General features: G+C 32.1%; 1 protein-coding gene across 1 annotated transcript; it reads right to left on the bottom strand.

Moving 5' to 3' along the window:
* Window positions 1–15,249: 15,249 nt before the first annotated feature.
* Window positions 15,250–17,892, bottom strand: LOC11431356 (organic cation/carnitine transporter 3). Its single transcript, XM_013599758.3, has 2 exons — window positions 17,754–17,892; window positions 15,250–17,061 (listed from the first exon to the last, which is right to left on the bottom strand). Exons 1-2 carry the CDS (start codon window positions 17,802–17,804, stop codon window positions 15,586–15,588), a joined length of 1,527 nt encoding a protein of 508 aa, XP_013455212.1. The 5' UTR covers window positions 17,805–17,892; the 3' UTR covers window positions 15,250–15,585.
* Between the last annotated feature and the right edge of the window lie 1,582 nt (window positions 17,893–19,474).

The following is a 19,474-nucleotide window of genomic DNA, read 5'->3' as shown; positions in this document are numbered from 1 at the left end:
GGACTTTACTCAACTACTTTTGTAGAATCGGTATAGGAAATCGTAAAATTACAATCAAATCGATGGATATTACCAAAACAAAAATAATGGTAAATATATGTTATAAATTGTATATTACCTCCCAAAAATAAATGACTCCGTTTAAAATTCACAAAATTCTTATACATAAATGATTAATAAAAGAGGAAGAAATCCTTCAAAACTCTTTAAAATCCTGCGATTTTGAATGGATTTAATGATTTTGTGCGATTTTAATGCAATTTTACAAGGATCTTGCCTATTTTAAAATTCTACTATGAATTTAAGTCGTTGAAGGTGTTTCAAATTTTTTTATAAGACTTACTATATGTTTCTTGGCTTTGCCAAACTAATATGGTATTTATTGAATTTTTTTCTAATCATTTTATGGCAAAGGATCTAAAGAAGAGGGGCCCTCTCATCAACCGGCATCATTTAAAGTGTACTTTAAATCGCCTTCACGAGAAATTCCATTAACGGCGGAGCAAGAAAAAAAAGTTCAGGTTGGCCATTAAAATTAATTATAATATATTAACACAAATTAATGTTGTAATAAGCATTAAGTACGAAGTTGAAATGAAGGAGTTTGACTAAATTGTTAGGATAGATACTTAAATAATTACATATTTAACTACTATAAATTATGAATTTTTTTTTGTACATTACAATGGTTAACTAAGAGAATTTTCAGTTGAGAGGACAATAAGTGAGAAATTTGAAACCCATGCAAATTCGAAGGTCTATAAGTCTCCGCTAACATGTCAAATATAAACATCACAAAAATCACGTATGCCACTTTTGAAACCGCGGAAAACTATAACCGTTGAAAAATTGTTTACAGTCTCACAATATAGACTTATAATTGAGTTATATAAATTTTTCGGGTGGGCCACTACACCACTTTGTGGAAATTTGAATCAGACGAAACCTAAAACCGACACAAAATTATATAAAATCTCGCAAAATAGATTTATCATTAATTTTTTTAATTGACCCACCCTAATCTATGAAGGGCTCCGCCACGGAACCCCACCACAAGCTCTCCTCACCACCTTATCCAACAATCCATTGTGGCATCACATCCTAGGACATCCTTCTAAACAAGTCATGATGAGAAAGTTGTATTTTCCTTCAAAAATAAAATTAAGAGCTCAATTCCTTGGCATTTAATGTAATATAGCTAAGAGTTATAACTACCATTTTCTATATCAAGTGTTTATAGTCAAAAACCACTTTGAACTCATTTGCACATGTATGGGGACCATCCCCACTAAAATCAATTGATGGATTCTCTTACTATTTAATATTCGTTGATGGATTTCACAAAATACATTTGACTTTACCCTTTGAAACATAAATTTAATGTGTCTCACATAGTATATCCTAAATTCAAAAACATTGTTGAAAAATATTTTATTGCAAATCATAACTGCCTATTCAGACAAAAGGGGTGAAGTTCTAAAACTTAGATCCTTCTAAACCTAGATATATTTATTATTTTTTCCTAAGTATATTCATAATTAATCTTAATTTTTTTTAAGAAGCAAAAATGAATTATATATACCAACAAAAACAAGTTAACATTGTCAGGATAAGATGTGCCAACAAAATGCAACCAAAGTTATATAGTAAGTCCACACAAAAAGCACAACTAACAAATGCCAAGACAATCTAGAAGGTATGCAAGCCAATTGTGAACCCTTAGCACATAAACAACATTAACCGCCTTCATCCACCAGTAAGAATGAATTTTTATTTTTTCAATCAGCTGATGCATATTTGTCACTATGTTTTGAAACAACCTATTATTACATTCTGACCACATAACCCAAACACATAAGAGCCACAAAAGTTGCATAAATGATCTTCTTGTCGCCGACCCGCCTGACAAATAAATAAACTGATGGAAATGCTCATGAATATCAAGCGGATCAGCCCCTGATACCCCTATCCATCCTCGGACAAGAGGCCACAACTCTCGGAAAATGGGACACAAAACGAACAAATGTTGCGCCGTTTCCACTTCTCCACACCTAGTCACACACATCTGAGTCTCATGAGAGATAATCCCGCGGGCCATCAAATTAGATTTGGTAGGCAACCTGTTGCGAAGAAGACGCCAAGCAAGGATAGACACTTTTTTTGGGACATGTCTATGTCAAATGAACTTCGAAACCGTATCCAAAACCTGACTATTATCTGCAGTAAGCATATGATAAACACTACGGACGAAATAGCCACCATTATTATCAAGATGCCGATTCCATCGGTCAACAATCAAAACTTGTAAAATAATATCAGACAACAATAACCGACACCCCGAACCAAGTCCTCCTCTCAATCCCACAACCTCCTACGCCACTGCCAAGCCTCTCCCCCTCCTCCACCCCCAACGCAAACATTTCCCCCACTAAACAAATTTTATTAACACTTAAATCATACAAGCGTCTAAACCGCACCGCCAACGAGACTCCACCTACCCACGAATCAGTCCAAAAAAATGTATCCATACCATCCCCCACCATCTTAGAAATACTCTCTTTGAACCACCCACCACGCACACCACCCCCACCATCTCGGACTCGCACTACTTCTCCACATGCCAGTTAGAAGACCTATACGACCTCCTTCCCTCAACATTCCACCTTCCTGACCTACCGGGCTACGAGCACCCGATACCACAAACCCTCTCTATCAACTAACATCCTCCAACATCACTTAACCAACATAGCTATATTATTTTTTTTTGGATAACAATTTATTTTGATTTTTGAAGGATGAAAAATAGATATCAACGACAACCATATATAAAGGAAATTTAGTAAATAATCATATATAGAATAGCTTATTAATTATTAATTATATAGATAATTTTTCTTAATATATGTCCAATAAGTTTGGGAGCTCGTGAGTTTCCTTTTTATCATTTGTATAACTTCATTGGATTCAGGAGTATTTATTTTTTTTTTTTGGTGGATTATGTTTACCTGAGGCACTTTTTAAGCTTGTATACATTTAACCCTCAAAGTATTTCTTATCCTTTGTGATGTGCTTTAGCTTAATAAAATTCTTTGTGCTTCTTTTAGACAGCTTTAAAAAAAAAAAAATTCATCAAAATTAATGGAGTAGTTTATGAAGTGGTTGTTATTTTCTCTGCCATATAACGATCTCACTTTGAATATCGTTGATGAATTTAATGTCTCCCATCACTTATAGAACTGTTCTCGATGGATGCATTGATAACAATACCGGCTAGTTAATAGGATCTGCTACCAGCACATGCATGAAAAACCAACTTCTTCTTCTTCTTCTTCTTCTACACTATTTAATCACTATTATAAGAAAAAGCTATTCACTCCATTTTAAATCATATGTTTCTTTTAGGTTTTACATAATTATTAAGAAAACAATTAGAAACTCTAGTGTTATTTGTCGAGTAAAAAATTTAGGGTTATTTATATTTTTGGGCCTTATAATAAGGTTAGTTTATGCTATATATATTCATTTGATTTTTTTCTTCTCTTTTTGATATATGTCCCTGTAATTTATGATTATCATTGTTTTAGGTGATGTGGTGTTTATATGACATGTCATGTTATATTTTAATTTGACGTGACATTAATTTGCCATGTCTATGGTCTCTCACATCATAAATTATATTATATATAATAAAAAGGCTTGATACCAGTGTTTGATATAGATAAAGGGATAGAGTATCATAATCCTCAAGTAGGGTAAGACTATATGAGAGATAAAGTTTTCTCTCAATTTGTTTTAAAGGTGCAAGTTTTGTAATTAAGTCTGAAGGGATTAATAATTGAGTTGTAAGTCATTGCTCCTATCTCATTTGGGTCTTGATGGGAAATAATAGGTAGCAATGAGCAATCGCATATTTTTTTTTTTAAAGGGAAATGACTCCATAATTTCATATATGTTTTCAAATTAATATTTAACATATAAATTTTTATGTTTCAAAAAATAATTTAACACAAATAACAATTAAAAATATGAATTGGTAAAAATAACCAAATAAAAATTTGAAGTTATTTATTTATATATGTTTTCTAATTAAGTTGTATTGAAAAAAACTCAAGTCACACATCGGATATATAAGTCTCTTGATAATAGTTTATAAAGAGGAGACACTCCTCACCTTATCAACCAGTTTTATAAGGATGAGTTAGGCCCCACAAATAACAATTAAAAATATGAATTGGTAAAAATAACCACATAAAAATTTGAAGTTATTTATTTATATATGTTTTCTAATTAAGTTGTATTGAAAAAAATTCAAGTCCCACATTGGATAGATAAGTCTCTTGATAATAGTTTATAAAGAGGAGACATTCCTCACCTTATGAACCAGTTTTGTAAGGATGAGTTAGACCCCAAATTTCAACATGGTATCAGAGCTTGTCGAATTCAAGGGCACCTACCCATTCACGCACCAAGCTCAAAGAGTGTTGGGCGTTAGATGGGGTGTATATCGGATAGATAAGTCTCTTGATAATAATAAAGAGAAGACACTCCTCACCTTATGAACTAGTTTTGTAAGGATGAGTTAGACTCCAAATTTCAACAAGTTGAAAGTGATTGATGATTAAGTTTGAAGTGACTGCTCTTATTTCATTTTGGTCTTGTGAAATTAATAGATAGTGGTCGTTCTTAAAAAATAGAAGACTCAACTCTCATAGTAAAATAGGCCTCCAATAAAATGAAAAGGTATTTTTTTAAAAAAATTTCTAATCCTAAGAGGCAATTTAGGAGGCATAGAGGAAGACTTAATAAAATGCAGAACTTGCAACAACAAAATACTATCTTTTTGTAATATCTCTTCTCCTCCCTCTCCAACAAGCCGGCCCTAGTTTTCTCTTTCTAGGTTTTCTCTTATAGTTTCTTCATTGAGGGGTGGTTTTGGGTCAATTCTTGACCTGAAATCACTCATCTTCATCTTTTTCTCTCTATTTCAATCTAAATAAGTGACTTTCACATAGATCTAGGTTTTTTCCTTTTGATTTCATCATCTAAGTGTGGTGGTTTGTTGTTCGTCGTCTTGTGCGGCGTTGTTTGATTTTCCGTCTTCTTGCGGTGTTCATTTGATTCATATTGAAATATCGATTATTCAATCAACGATTTGAGCGTCAACGTTGCAGATCCGGAGGCCATGGATATTCCGATCACTTTAATTTTATCATATATTTTTGTAGACATTATGCCGTTATATGCTATTAACTTGGATGCTGTGAGTTTGTTCGTGGATTCATCCTTTATGTTTTTAGCGGTGTTGAATGGTGTAATCTCTCGATTTGAATGAATGAATATCATTTTATTTTTGTCAAAAAAATATATATATTAGCAACAAAATTTGTCAACATTCAAAGTCCAACATATAACCAAATTAGCAACTATATATTTCAAGGTTTGTCTAACATGTGCAATATTACACATGTTATAGTAACTAAAAGTATTAACTTTTAATTGAAAACCAACAATTATTGATTAAAAGTTACATATTTCATATAAAAAACACAAGTTCTAAGTCAAAATTACTACTTGAAATTTTTTAACATGTGCAAATTTACACATTATAAAAAAAAAACCTATATTTCATTAAGCCCTTTTGTTGAATGTTTTATGTTATTTGGATTCATTAAGCCCTTACAAATCATTACTCTCAAACTGCAAGTTGCAAAAATGAGAGGAAAGAAATATCTATAACAAAAGGCTATACTTTCATTCGTGTTCACCTATTTTTTCAAGATCTGCAAATATAGCCATGGCAATGGATAAAAGAGATGTCAATTTGGTTAGGTGATGTAGATTGTAGCTTCATGGCAAAGTTTTTCACTAAAAAAAAGGTTCATGATAAAATGTTTTCCACTAAAAAAAAGTTTCATGATAACATAAGTGCTTAGAGTCTCTCATTGAACTAAATTGTGACATGATTACAAGAGATGTGATTTTTTTTTTTTTGGTTACAAGATGTGATATTATTATTTGTGAGTTAGTAGCTTTTTTTTTTCTTTCTATTTTTTTAATGGAAAAATATTATATATATATATGGGAATCAAATTTCAAGTATTACACCAAAAAGAGAAAATAAAATCACCAAAAACCCCCCAAAGAACCAACAATGATCAATTACACACCCGACAGTAATTTTGCTTCAAACGTTTAGCTTCGACCACCACTCAAGATCCGGTCTATCAGAGGAGACATCACAACAGCCTAAAAGGACCTGAGTCATAAACTTGCTCCCGACCTCGAATCAAAAGTGATCGGCCCACAAGACTCTCGACGCAAGTCAAAAAGACATCCCTCAACTCACGAAGCACTAGAGCAGACACCTTTACATGTCCCAAAACTTGACCCATCAATAACCCGATGCCAAAATCCAAAGAGAGAGAAAAGGCGGAACAGTAGCGCAAAGCGAACGGGCACAAACTAACCAAAAAAATCCACCAAATCAACCTGCATCACCACCACCTGAATAGACTGGCGCACCCAAAACCTCGGCTAGACAACCACAAACCACCATGATCCTTACGACGACGAACGATCCGGGAGTTGCGAAGAAGGAGGATTAATTGTGAAGGACCTGCTTTCTCCTGCAACTGAGCAGTCAAGAAAGCTTAAGGTGCAACAAACGACCACTCCGTCAACACGAAGCATCTGCACACCTAACTCTTTCAAGCAACCACAACCAAGCAACCAAATCCTAATCCAAAACCACAAACTCACCAAGAGGCTGGGGGAGATATAAACAACCTCAACCTAGGCCCGAGATAGAACACAACACCTAAAACACAAACTCAACAAACAAACACAAACAAAACAGACCAAAAGGCAGGGCAGTGAACAACCAAAGGGTTGATGGAGACCCAAAACAGTCTCGACCTTATTCCTTTGACAGAACACAAACACAACACAACAAACAACTGGATACAACACCAAAACACAAAACCGTCGGCGAGGCCAAGGCAACCCACAACCTAAACCGGATCTTGCAACGTCGGATCTCGAAAAAGGATGACGAAAATCGACTAGATCAAAGAAAACAAGAAGATCTAAACGGAAAACGGCGAGATGCGACGATGGAAACAAGACCGGCGGCCGGAGGATGGAGGAAGCCGCGGTGGTGCGGAGAACAGCTCTCGTCGCACCACCAGTCACTGGATCTACGTCTTGGCTTGGTGGTTGGTTTAGAAAGAGGGAGGAGATGTGGCGGTTTGCGGTTGTTGTGTAAAGGTTAGAGAGAGGTTAGAGGATGGTTTTAGTGAGAGAAGGTTTTTTGGTTTTTTATTTATTTGTGAGTTAGCTTTTGATACCGACATAGATACATACATTAGATACGAACACATAAACATCGATCATAAATTAAGAAAGTGAAAGTGATTGATTGTAATCATATGTGTCGTGTCAGTATTAACTAAACACCAACACATGTCGCCGAAAAAGGTAACCATTTTTTAGTAACTTGAGAATAAAGTAACCATTTTGTTCATTAACTCTTAATCTTATACATTCCATTTTTCAAATATAAAAACACAAAAGGAAAACATTTCCCTGAGAAAGAAATGAAAATTAAAAGCAAAACATAAATGGAAAGAAGAACAAAGTATTATATTTTTCAACATTCAACATATAACAAAATTTTTGACATTCAACGAATATTATAACTATATATTTCCAACATTCAACAAAATTAGCAATTATATATTGAAATTTTAAAAAGTAATTATTGATAAGCATTAAGCAACTTATAACAAAATTAGTGTAATTAAACTTCATCAAAAAGTTGGAATCTGAAAAACATCTAAACATAAAACGGAATAAAAAATAGTGTTAATTAAATTTTTTGTCCCTATAAATATTTGCAGTTTTTTTTTTAGTCCCTATAAAAATAAATCACACTTTTTAGTCCCTATAAAATTTTCCGTTAGTGTTTTTAGTCCTTGTTAAATTAAAATTTGTTTAATTATGCTTAAAATTTTAAATTTTTTAATGATCTTTTACATACTTGTTTAAAACATCATAAAACGTTCCGCCGCAATAAGTTAGCTCAAAAAAAAAAAATCAGGTCCAAATTTTTGTTAGTTTTATCTTGAATTTTTGGCGTTTTAAAAAAATGATATTTAATTCATTACATGTTAAAAAATTCTAATTTTTTATAAAAGAGATTATTATAATGTTCTTAACATGTCTGTTAAAAATCATTTAAAAATAAGAATTTTAAGTATAATTAAACAAATTTTAATTTAACAGGGACCAACACATACTTTTAGTCCTTGTAAAATTAAAATTTTCTTAATTATGCTTAAACTTTTAAATTTTTAACATATTTTTTACATACTTATTTAGAACATTATACAAAGTTCCTCCGCAAAAAAGTAACTTAAAATTTTATTATTTGGTCCAAATTTTCATTAATATAATCTTGAAAATTTGGCTTTTAGAAAAATTCATATTTAATTAATTACATGTTAAAAAACTAAAAGATTTTATAAAAGAGTGTCTTACGATGTTATGAGCATGTCTGTAAAAAATCTTTCAAAAATTCAGAAGTTTAAGTGATAAACTTTTAGCAAGTGTACTAAAACTATCGAAGTAATAAAATAAGTTCGTATCCACGAGGACTGTGTTAATCTCAACTTAGCAATAAAGTTAATATTTAGGATGTGTAAATTTTATAAGTTTCTGAGGCAGTAGGTTTGTGTGCATAAAAAGTAAATAACAGAAAATAAAATGGTTTGATAATTGAATTAAAACAGATGATCAAGCCAGTGAATCCTCTATTGCTTTATGTGAAATAGCTTATCTCTCTTTACTCTCAACACTTATTCAATCTCTATGACAAATTAACTAATTAGTTTTGATCAATCTCTTGACTCAAAACCCTTTCATAACCTTTTAATCTCTTAAACCGATTGAATAACCGCAGAAGCGATGTCAGAACGTTAATTCATATGTCATAACAATTTCCTATCTCTAGGTTCCTATGTTGAATTAAATACTATATCAGGATTAAAAGCTAGGGTTAGTAGTCATTCAATTCCTAAGATCAATTTATGTGATTGCAAGAAGCTAGGGTTAATCATGCAAACAACCATATGAAAAGCAATGAACACAAATAATTCTGAATAAAGACTGAATAATATTGATAATAAAGAGAGTTTCAACTACTAATTCATATATCATGGCTCAATCAAAGAGAATTAACTAGACATGAATAAAGAAACAAACAACATAGTAAAAAAAATAAATTCATAGAGTTCCGTCGTTGCCGGTGTTGCTCTTCAATCTAATTCAATCGGTGTTGTTGCTCTCTATTTCCATGTGCTTCTCCCTTCTCTCTGGTGCGTGCGGTTCTTTTTCTTTCTTTTCCAAATCGTGATTCCTGTGCCAAGCGGGAATGGCTCTTCTCCAGTACTGTGTGCAGCCTTTATAACAATTGTCAATCCTTCTTTTTATTCTCGGGTCAACAAAGGCAAATTTGGGTCAAAGGCCCATTCCATTATTTTCTCCTTTCTCACTTATGCATCACGTTGCTTGAATATATATGTAAGGAGACATGCTAGTTTTTCTCTATTTCAAAGCCAATGAAACACATTTTCTTTTCTTCAATGGTCTGCCACGTTGTGGCTCTTTTTGTTGGTCATTTAGCCACCATTAGTACTACTACATGATAATAATATACTCTTTGACTCAATAAATTAAAAACGATTATTTATTAAAATTGACTTTAAATTAAATACTCCCTCCGTCCCTTAATAAGTGACCTAGTTGACCCAATTACGCATACCAATGCGTAATTTTGAGTTTAAATATCTTGAATAATATATTGGAAAAAATTATGAAAATTTGATATTTTGAAAATACTCATCGAGACGAATCTAACGACATCTTATATGTTATTATTTATCTTTGTATATTAGTAGAAAAATATGGTTAAAGTAAGTTAGGTCAAAATTGCACATTTTCAAACAGGTCATTTATTGCGGGACGGAGGGAGTACTAAACTAATAAAAATAGACCAAAAATTTAACTAAAAAGACTATAAAAATAGTGTATGACTGACTGTCATCATTAAACATAATTAAACAAATTTTAATTTAACAGGGACTAAAAACACTAACGAAAAATTTTGTAGGGACTAAAAAGTGTGATTTGATTTTATAGGTAGTAAAAACAAAACTGCAAATATTTATAGGGACCAAAAACGTAATTAACCCTAAAAAATACTAACCAAAAAGAATATATTTTTGTATTTAAATGGGGTGTGAATATTAGGCTATAATTTTTTTTTGAAGAACATGTATTTTGTAGGTCCGGCTTGGTTGAGCTGTTTACTCTCCCCCAAAGCTAGGCCCGACAATCACGTACCTTTCCCTCGTACCTTTCTCGAAAGGGAAAGTGTTAAAATCATGATCCAAGATGATTTCATAGTAGTTTTTAACTTAATAGTTAACGTCTCGATTTTATAAGTTTTAAAAATAAATTGTAATAATAACAACAAATAAGGGATTGTAAAATGGTTAACTTTTGATTTTAGCCTTTGAATGATTTTCTCCATTGTGTCCATATAATATACGATTCTTATTGTTTTAGTTTATAATAAGAGAAATGTCCAAATAAGGGACGAGGATAACTTTTCATTTTTAGGAGAGATTGTCATAATATTTTATCCATTTCTGAAAAGGGAAATGCCTATTCCAACCAAGCATGTATCAACGAAAATTAAAAATCACGTAACCATCCACCCATGTTTTCCATCAAATAACATTTAAAAAAATTGCGATGTGAGCTCTTTTCATGTTGCCACATACACGTTTCGTGCTTTTCGCTGCTTCTGATTCGTGGTTTATAGCACCACTTTTTTGAAAAAATTTATTAAAAAATATGATGGTTAGATATGAGTTGACTAAAAAATAGGAATTAAAAATGATTATGAAAAAAAATTGGGAAATAAAAGTCTAACAAATTAATGAAAAATTTGTATATTTATTAGAACTAAAAACATATTTAACCCAAAAATAAATTAGTGTGGCTTATGGACTTGTTTCAGAAGAAAATATGTGCATTATTGACTCTTATGGACTTGCATTATATGCATTATTGACTTTTCTCTCTTCGTTGTTGCCTCTTTATTTGCTAGAATAGAATTGACTTATTGAATTGAACTTAAATGAATGCAAGAGAGGCCTTGTGTGTTCATAGTATGTGTTACAATGGGATTATTGACAAGCATTATTGATACGAGAAAGTCTTGCTTAGGAACAAACCAAAATGCAAAAAGTTTGGGCACACTCACACAAGTACTTTTGTTTTTAAAGATAAATTGATTTAATGATATTGAATGACGTGATTAATTTATTTATCATTTAAGTTTTTCATTGTTGTATGTGTGCCCAGATAATTTTATTTGTGGTTGTATCTATGTAAGACGGACGTGTTTTGACTTTGGTGACAAATGAAGTGCACGATGACGTGCTATCACGCGAGGTGGACAGGATGCTCCTAGTGTCTGATGTTACACGGTCTCCGGTTGATTATACTCTACCTTTGATTTTGGTTGAGCACGTTGACGTGCAAGAAGAGTTAAATGAAGAGCATGTCAATATTATTCCAACAAGCAGTGCTTCCCCTCAGCCTGCGCATAACTCGAGTGCATCTGCCTTGGAACCTCCTTTAAATGATTCACATGCTGGTTGGAAGGTCTCGGCAATAGTGCAACATGTTGGGCCTGATGGTGCGGTCATGGATGACGTGAACAACTCCTCGATTGTGCGGGAGGAGGGTATGCAACATAGTAATCCTCGCATTCAGCAAAACCCAAAGAATAAAAGATTATGATAAGCATGCAGCAGAGAATCCGATTGTTCCCGTATTATCCAAAAAGCAACAACAAATGTTGAAAAAGTATCAGTTTGATGGAAAGGCGCCTTACCGGACCCGTTCTACGGGGGAAGCTTCACCTCCTGTCCAATGAATATTTTCTTCTTGAATGTCAGAGGTATTGGTAGCTCGGACACTCGAGTTACTTTAAAGAATTTATTTTTGACTCATAAACCTTTATTAATGTTTATTGCAACCTATGATCGATGTTTCACAAATTTCGACTTGATTTTGGAGAAGCATTGGTGTTTTTACCATCTGAGTTGGGTTCTGATTTTTTTTCTGGACAAATGTGGTCTTCCAAACTACAGATTTCCCTAATCCGTGGTCGCTTTTATTTTGTTGCCTTTTGTTTCTAAGGTTTGGCTCAGTCCCCCCTACATATTTTGCCCCCTTTTTTCTATATATAATTTGAGATTGACGGCATAAGATAGAGGTTCCCCAGGATGTCAACCTAGTTGCAATGTCGTGTTTTCTCTTAATACATTTTCTCTCTCCCAGTTTATCAAAAAAAAAAAATGTAAGACTTTCTCTATTGATACTAGTACTTTTTTTCACCGTAAAACAAAGGGATGATGGCGCCAACCTTGCCTAGAAAACACTCTTTTTTTTGTCAAAAGGGTGGAAAACTTTCAAATTCCTCCAAGAATGGGACCTATATATATATATATATTGGAATATCTTAATGTTCAGTAGGCCCCAAATTAGGCTAACATTGGCACGTATTGGAAAACATGGAAAAACTATGATGTATGTTACTTTGCTTTTGAAAATCGTTGAAGAAATTGGTTTGATGATAGGTAGGGGTGGAGAAAAAAATGAACTGAATTGAACCAAACAAAAAACCTGAACTATCACTAACAATCTTAAAATTGAACTGAAACAGTTTCAGTTAGTTCAAAACAATTCAGTTCGATTCGAAACAGTTCTGTAACTGTTCAGTTCGGTACCTAAAATTCGATTTTATTTTTTTTAACATTTTTTCAACAGTATTAATAACAACAGTTCAGTCTAGTTCGGAACGGTTCCGTTTATTTCGGAAATCAATTCGAAATGCAACCAGTTCAGTTCATTTATTTTAAATTTAGCAAACAGTTCAGTTTTCATTCCGAACTGAACCATGCCCACCTCTAAATTGTTAGATACGCCATTAGGTATTTCAATTGAGCTTTATATGGTTATTAAAATAAAATTAAGAATGTTGATTTCAATAGTAAAATGTGTATCATTTATTAAAACACCTTATTCGTTATAATTAGTGAAATAATTATAAATAATTTTTTTTAGAGAAAATAATTATAAATGATTGAAGTATAATACATAAGGGTATGTTAATGAAAAAAATAAATGTTCTATTGGTATTATAAAATAGATCGAAAATTGAAGGAAAAAAAAACATATAATTTAAGAAGGAAAGTGTATTAGACTATTAGATATTGGTCTAGTAACCCTCTCTTGATTTTTGCACTCTCAAAGTAGGTCCAACTCTTAATTTGTTTGGGTACTTGTTCTTACTTAAAGGGTGGATCGGAAATGTGTCAACATAGTGTGTTCAATGAAATTGTAATGTTCTTTGTTTTAGTTAATGAAATTCCTTTGTTAAAAAAATCACTGTCATTGCACCTGACTCCAAACATGATATAAGCAATGCACAGAAAATCTACTATGTAATTGTCAGAAACAGCTAGCCTTCAAGTTGGTGGTATAATAGTGAATCAATCACACAGTTACAAATATTCTCCAATGGCAAGATTCACATAGTTTTGTGGAAAGCCAAAATAAATTAACAAGTTTGTGAAAATATCAACCATTGCATTATTAATTGTATATTTGTTGATTTGGTCAAAAAAAGAAATTGGAAGTTTGGTAAAATAGCTTGTATATGTCTCCATACAGTTAATGTAATGATTAGGATAATAGAAAGGAAAAAGTTAGAAGAAAAAAAATGTTGAATATTTTCTGAAGTACCAAAATGCCTCTGATTCAAAAACATTCAACTCAGAAATTCCATTATAGTTGTTAGTTTAACAAATTTCCTCCTGTTTAACCATTCTTCCTCCCACCTCCATATATTCATATTATTATTCGGGAGATTAGTCACTTTAGTCCTTGAATAGAAAATAAGTCGTAACTTTAGCCCCTGAATTCAGATAAATTGCAAAATAGTCTCTAAATGTAGACTCTGTTAGTCAATTTAATCCCTGAATGCAGACTTCGTTAGTCAATTTAGTCCCTAAATGTAGACTCAGTTAGTCACTTTAGTCCCTGAAATTGACCAACAAAGTTTACATGACTGTTTTGCAATTTCTCTGCATTCAGAAACTAAAGTGACTAATTCCCCAATATTTACCGTTAGTTTAACAAATTCCTAGCCTAAGATTTCTTCAGATATAGAAACATTTTACCAGACTAATTTCCTTTGGAAATTTTACTTCTCACATCTTAAATTTATCTCTCCTAAACTTATCCGAATGGTAGTTAACTATCGTTCAACTATCTAGTGGCTGTTAAGTGTCGTTAGAGACCTTTTAGAGCGGTTCAATAATTTTTTTAAATCAGTTTAATCGATATTAAAAGTGTCCAATGACACTTAACTGCTGCTGAAGAACCGAACGACAGTTAACTGTCGTTGGACCAATGACAGTTGAAAAAAAAGAGAATTTGAGAACTGAAAAGAGTAATTTTCATTTTCCTTTGAGTTAAGTTCAAGTCCCCCAACTTGTTATTTATTTTCTCATTTAAAAATCAAGAAGTTTTTCAATGCTTGCACATGATTGTTAATGAGAGTTGTGTCACCATAATTGGAATGACTCTCATTATAGTGACACCTTTGCATGCCATTTTGTCTAAAATATACGAGACTACAAGTGACAAGCTGTTATGTGACTGAAAGGTCACTTGTTCAAGTCCTACAAACAACCTCTTGTGTAAAAATAGGATAAAATTGCGTACAATACACCAAATAGTGGGTTTTGAATTAGAGAGAGCTAGAGAGACCAGTTGTTGTATATGTTTAGATTCACATTCAAAGTGAGTTTTGCAAAACCACGATGAGCCATTGTAATTTTGCAAAAACTATACTTTAAAACTTTAACAAAATCGCAGTGTCACCGTGACTTTGTCAAATCAGCCGCTATTCAAAATATGTTAGTTTTAAGAAAGAAGAGCCAAGAGGAAAAAAAACAAGTCACCAAAACCGACAATTACATTATTTTGAGGGACTAAAGCAACCTAGCTTAGCCAGTTGCCAAAAAACAAATATAGCATACACAGCTGAACTCTACTAGCAACTATGCTTACTTCATCCTTAACTATGGCAGAATCAAATGTTGAACATAAGGGAGAAAACAAGAAATCATCTTTAACTGCCTGCAAAATTATTAGGTCATAAGCTTCATGGCCCTAAGATGTTTCATGAACAAATGTCACAGAAACATCTTTGACTATATACAAACGTTGTTACTTATCAGAATGGAAAGAAGAAAAAAAAAACAAGTATACCATTGTGGAATTTTTACCTTCAAAAGAAGGTGATTCTCATTGCTCAAAAATCAAATCTCAAGTATTCATTTCAAAATCGAGACAAAGTCGATACAAAATCAAGCATTCTTACTCCCTAGCAACAACCAAAAAATGACGTGAAAACAACATCATAAACAAACATTACCAATTTTATACCGACATGTCATCTTTCTTCTCTTGTTGATCCATGGTATCAGAAAGAGCTAATCCTCTTGACTCTGGCAAACCGAGCAATGTAACACAAGACAACATGATAACAACTCCAAACACACCATAAGAGAAAATATCATTTTTCCTCCCAGCAGATATCAAAAAGGGGCTGAAAATGTTACCAAAAACAATAGCTTGTCTCACCAATGATGTTGTAGTGTTTCTCACACTTGTTGGAAACACCTCAATAATGTAAATGAGAAACACATTATAAGCTGTGCAAGCACTGAAAAACGATGTCATTGCTAACCCGACCTTAATTCCTTGTTGTCCCGATCCAACAATAACACACATTATACAACATATGCCACTAGCTACCGAGAATACAAGAATTGATGGCTTTCTTTGGCGATTCTCCAAGAAATAAGTAGCCACACAAGACGGTATTTCCATCAAACCATTGAACACAACAGCCAAATAAATGTCAAAACCTAAGTTTCCAACGGCTAAAGGCATTCCAAAATAGACCATTCCAATTCCAATACCAAGAACCATTACCGCCATCATTCTCTTTAGAGCCCAACTTCTCGCGAACAACTCTGCAATCGACGAGTAAAGTTGGAAAATCGAAGCCTTTTGTTTATTCACCGGGGCTTCTATTAAACTTACTATCATATCATCACTGTTCTCTACAGAAGAAACTCCTTTAAGCATTGCCATGGCTTCTTGATGTCTTCCTTGCATTAGAAGCCATCTCGGGGACTCAGTAACAAAGATATAAGCAATGACCGAGTAAATAATTGCAGGAACTGATGTCCAAATGTACACCGATTTCCATGAATTATATCTATTGAGATAAGCTATACCAGGCAATGACACATACCCTAATGTGAAGCAGAAATATTCGACAATCCCAACTGTGAACCTCCACTCGGTACTAACTTTCTCGGTTAGCAAAACAAGAACACAAGTTCCAATCGACGAACGCAAAAACCCAATCAAGAATTTAAAAACAGAATAAATCCAAACATTGGTAGAGAAAACAATGAGAATAGAAGCTATAGACATTGATAAACAAGACATAACAAGCATGTTCTTTCTACCAAGTGATGTATCAGCTAAAGTTGCTAGAAGAAACGAACCGAAAAGACAACCAATGAAGAACGACGATTGAGGTAAACCTGTTACAAAACTACTAGCACATTCAAGACTCCATTGAGATATCACTGTTTTGTGTGCTGGTCCATCCCATGACCATGAAGATCTTGGAATTTTGCAGATGTTAGAATCCCATGCACATGTGGTCGGATTTGTGCAATGCCATGTTTGATATTCGTCGGTGTAAATTGTTATGAATGATTGTTGTGCGTCGAAGAACATTGCGAACGAAACAAGAATGCATTGCACAAATTCTACCCATCCAAATCTTCCTAAACCCCTTTCCATCATTTCATCTGTTGAAGGAATCACTTTTTCCTGCTCAATAGAATTAGAATTAGTTGAAATTGGAACTAAATCATCCAATGCCATTGCTAATTGCTATTAAAATTAAAATTAAAATCCTATGCTATTGCTATTACTATTGCAATTGCTTTCAATTGAATAATAGAGGCAAAGGACTATGAATATATAGATGAAAATTTTAGTCTATGATTCAATTAAATATAATTAAATAGGGAAAATTCAATCCTGCCAACTACTATGGCATTGAATCTGCAATCTTGTCCAATTTTATATAGTTATATTGGATTTTATTCAATTAAATTAATAACAACGTGCACAAGCATGGTTGATTTCAAATTTCTTGATTTGCACTCAACTATCTTAATCAAATTAGTCAAACAAAAACTTGGAATGAAGAAAAACAAAAAACTACTAAACATCATTATCATGATCTAAGAAAATGTCGTGTAATGCATGTGTCTAAGATTGCAAAAAAATATTAATAAAAATGCAACTAGCCAAGAATTTTTGGTTTGTTTATAAATAATTAGGGTTAATTAAGATGATAAAGTAACAGATTAATAAAATAAAGAATACAAGTACAAACAAAAAATGAAAAGTACTAAACTCCAAATGATTTTGATAGTAGTAAAGTAACTCGAATCCAAATAATGATAAAGTTTATAATAATAATAAAAATAATATTGATATTTATGTTTGTATACCTCAGAAGAAGCTTGAGGCATGGAAGAAGGTAACTCCTCTATAGCCGCCATGAGAAGAAAAAAGATGAGAATCAAAATGAGGTGTTATGTTATGTTGGTTGAGAAAGAAAGCAAATATTTATTGTAAAGTTTTTTTTTTTTTTTTTTGAGGGGGTTTATCTAAAGGTTTTGATATGTGTCACAAATAAATAGGCATAAACACGTGTTAACACAAGGCTGATTTTGTGTGTGGAAGTGGAGATTAGTCAAACAAACGGTGGTGCTTTACACTTATATAGTATTTTTTTTAGGCAATTTCACATTTATAGAGTATTGTGTTTACTAGTTAATTTCATAAAAAAGTATTGTGTTTACTGTTCATTTATTATAGTTATTATAGTTTTTTTTTTTTTTTTTGTCAGGATTATAGTATTTTTTTATTATTCATTTATTATAGTTATAGGTGAACCAACTCTCAATTATTAAGTAACGCTCACCACACTTAGAAGATCTAGAATGGTCTCGTATTTATTTATTTTATATAAAAAATAACCTATTTTAATTTTTTTTGTACGCTACTATTAAACTAACGTCATATATTTTATTTATAATATAATATAGTGTTGTAAAGAGAGTTTAATAGTTATACAACTCATATATACGAAAGAAAGAAAAAAAAAACTCATACATACTTTGGTCTATGAAATGCTATTATACTCTAGAGTTTTTTCAAGTATAAAATACCGTAGAATTTAAAGAACAATCATAGAAAATATATACAAGGTTTGGATTCAAACTTGACAACCACCCAAAACGATTTTTAAAAAAAATCATAAAAAATATACATTTACCGCTTTCAAAGATATCAACGAAACTCAACTCCAAAATCTTTAGATCTTATATCAATTTTTTATTATTAGACCAATTTTTTTTTATAGAGGAGTGATATTTGTACAACCAATTGTATACAATTCTTGTAACAACCATTTTTCTCCTCTTTTTATTGGACTAAAACAATTGAGAGAGAAAGAAGAGGAGAGAGAATAAAAAAACACATATAAATATAAGAGAAAGTTATTTCAAAAATAAGTAGAAATATCATTTCTCTTTTATATCACATTATGAACTCCCCTCTCCCTCACCATCCTTCCTATTAATTCTTCCTGCTTCTAACTCATATCCACCGATTGCATCTTCAATGGTAAAAAATCTCTTTTGATAAATAAACCCTAGTACTTGTATTTTAATGCATGTAGATTTTAAGTGAAAAAGTGTATTTTTATCGTTATTAGTACTATAATACAAATAAAAGTGTAGGACCACTTTGAAAATTACGATAGAGTCACGGACGGTACTCGGTGTCAGAATTCAGAATAGTCACAAGTCCTAGCAGACATTTTTTAAGCAATTTTTTTGTTTGTTTATTAGTTTTTTTGGCTTTGTTTATTAGTTTAATATTATTTTGTTTTTCAAGAAAATTAATTTAATAATTATAAATTGACATTTTTTAATGAAAAAATGTTAGGTTAATTTATTAGATTAATTTTTACTTTTTCGTTCAGATTTAAATCTAAAACCTCTAATTCTATTTCTTTAATTCAAACAAGTCAAGCTACCTATAAATTAACACTTGATAAAAAAAAAATATGGGTCATATTAATCACTGCCTTTGGGACATTTGTTTTGAATCACTAGTTAAGGATGGAAAAATAGAATTTTTTCTTAACTAATGTTCAGGGCAC

Source organism: Medicago truncatula, chromosome 4 (assembly GCF_003473485.1).
Source record: "Medicago truncatula cultivar Jemalong A17 chromosome 4, MtrunA17r5.0-ANR, whole genome shotgun sequence".
In the NCBI taxonomy this organism is placed as follows: Eukaryota; Viridiplantae; Streptophyta; class Magnoliopsida; order Fabales; family Fabaceae; genus Medicago; species Medicago truncatula.
Note: the sequence above shows the minus strand (reverse complement) of the source record. Positions and strands in the feature narration are given on the sequence as shown.

Excerpts from the sequence above, each read along its gene's own strand:
- LOC11431356 (XM_013599758.3), bottom strand. The coding sequence starts at position 17,804 with ATGGCGGCTATAGAGGAGTTACCTTCTTCCATGCCTCAAGCTTCTTCT. Across the intron at positions 17,062-17,753 it reads TGCCTCAAGCTTCTTCTGAG|GAAAAAGTGATTCCTTCAAC; the intron begins GTATACAAACAT and ends TCTATTGAGCAG.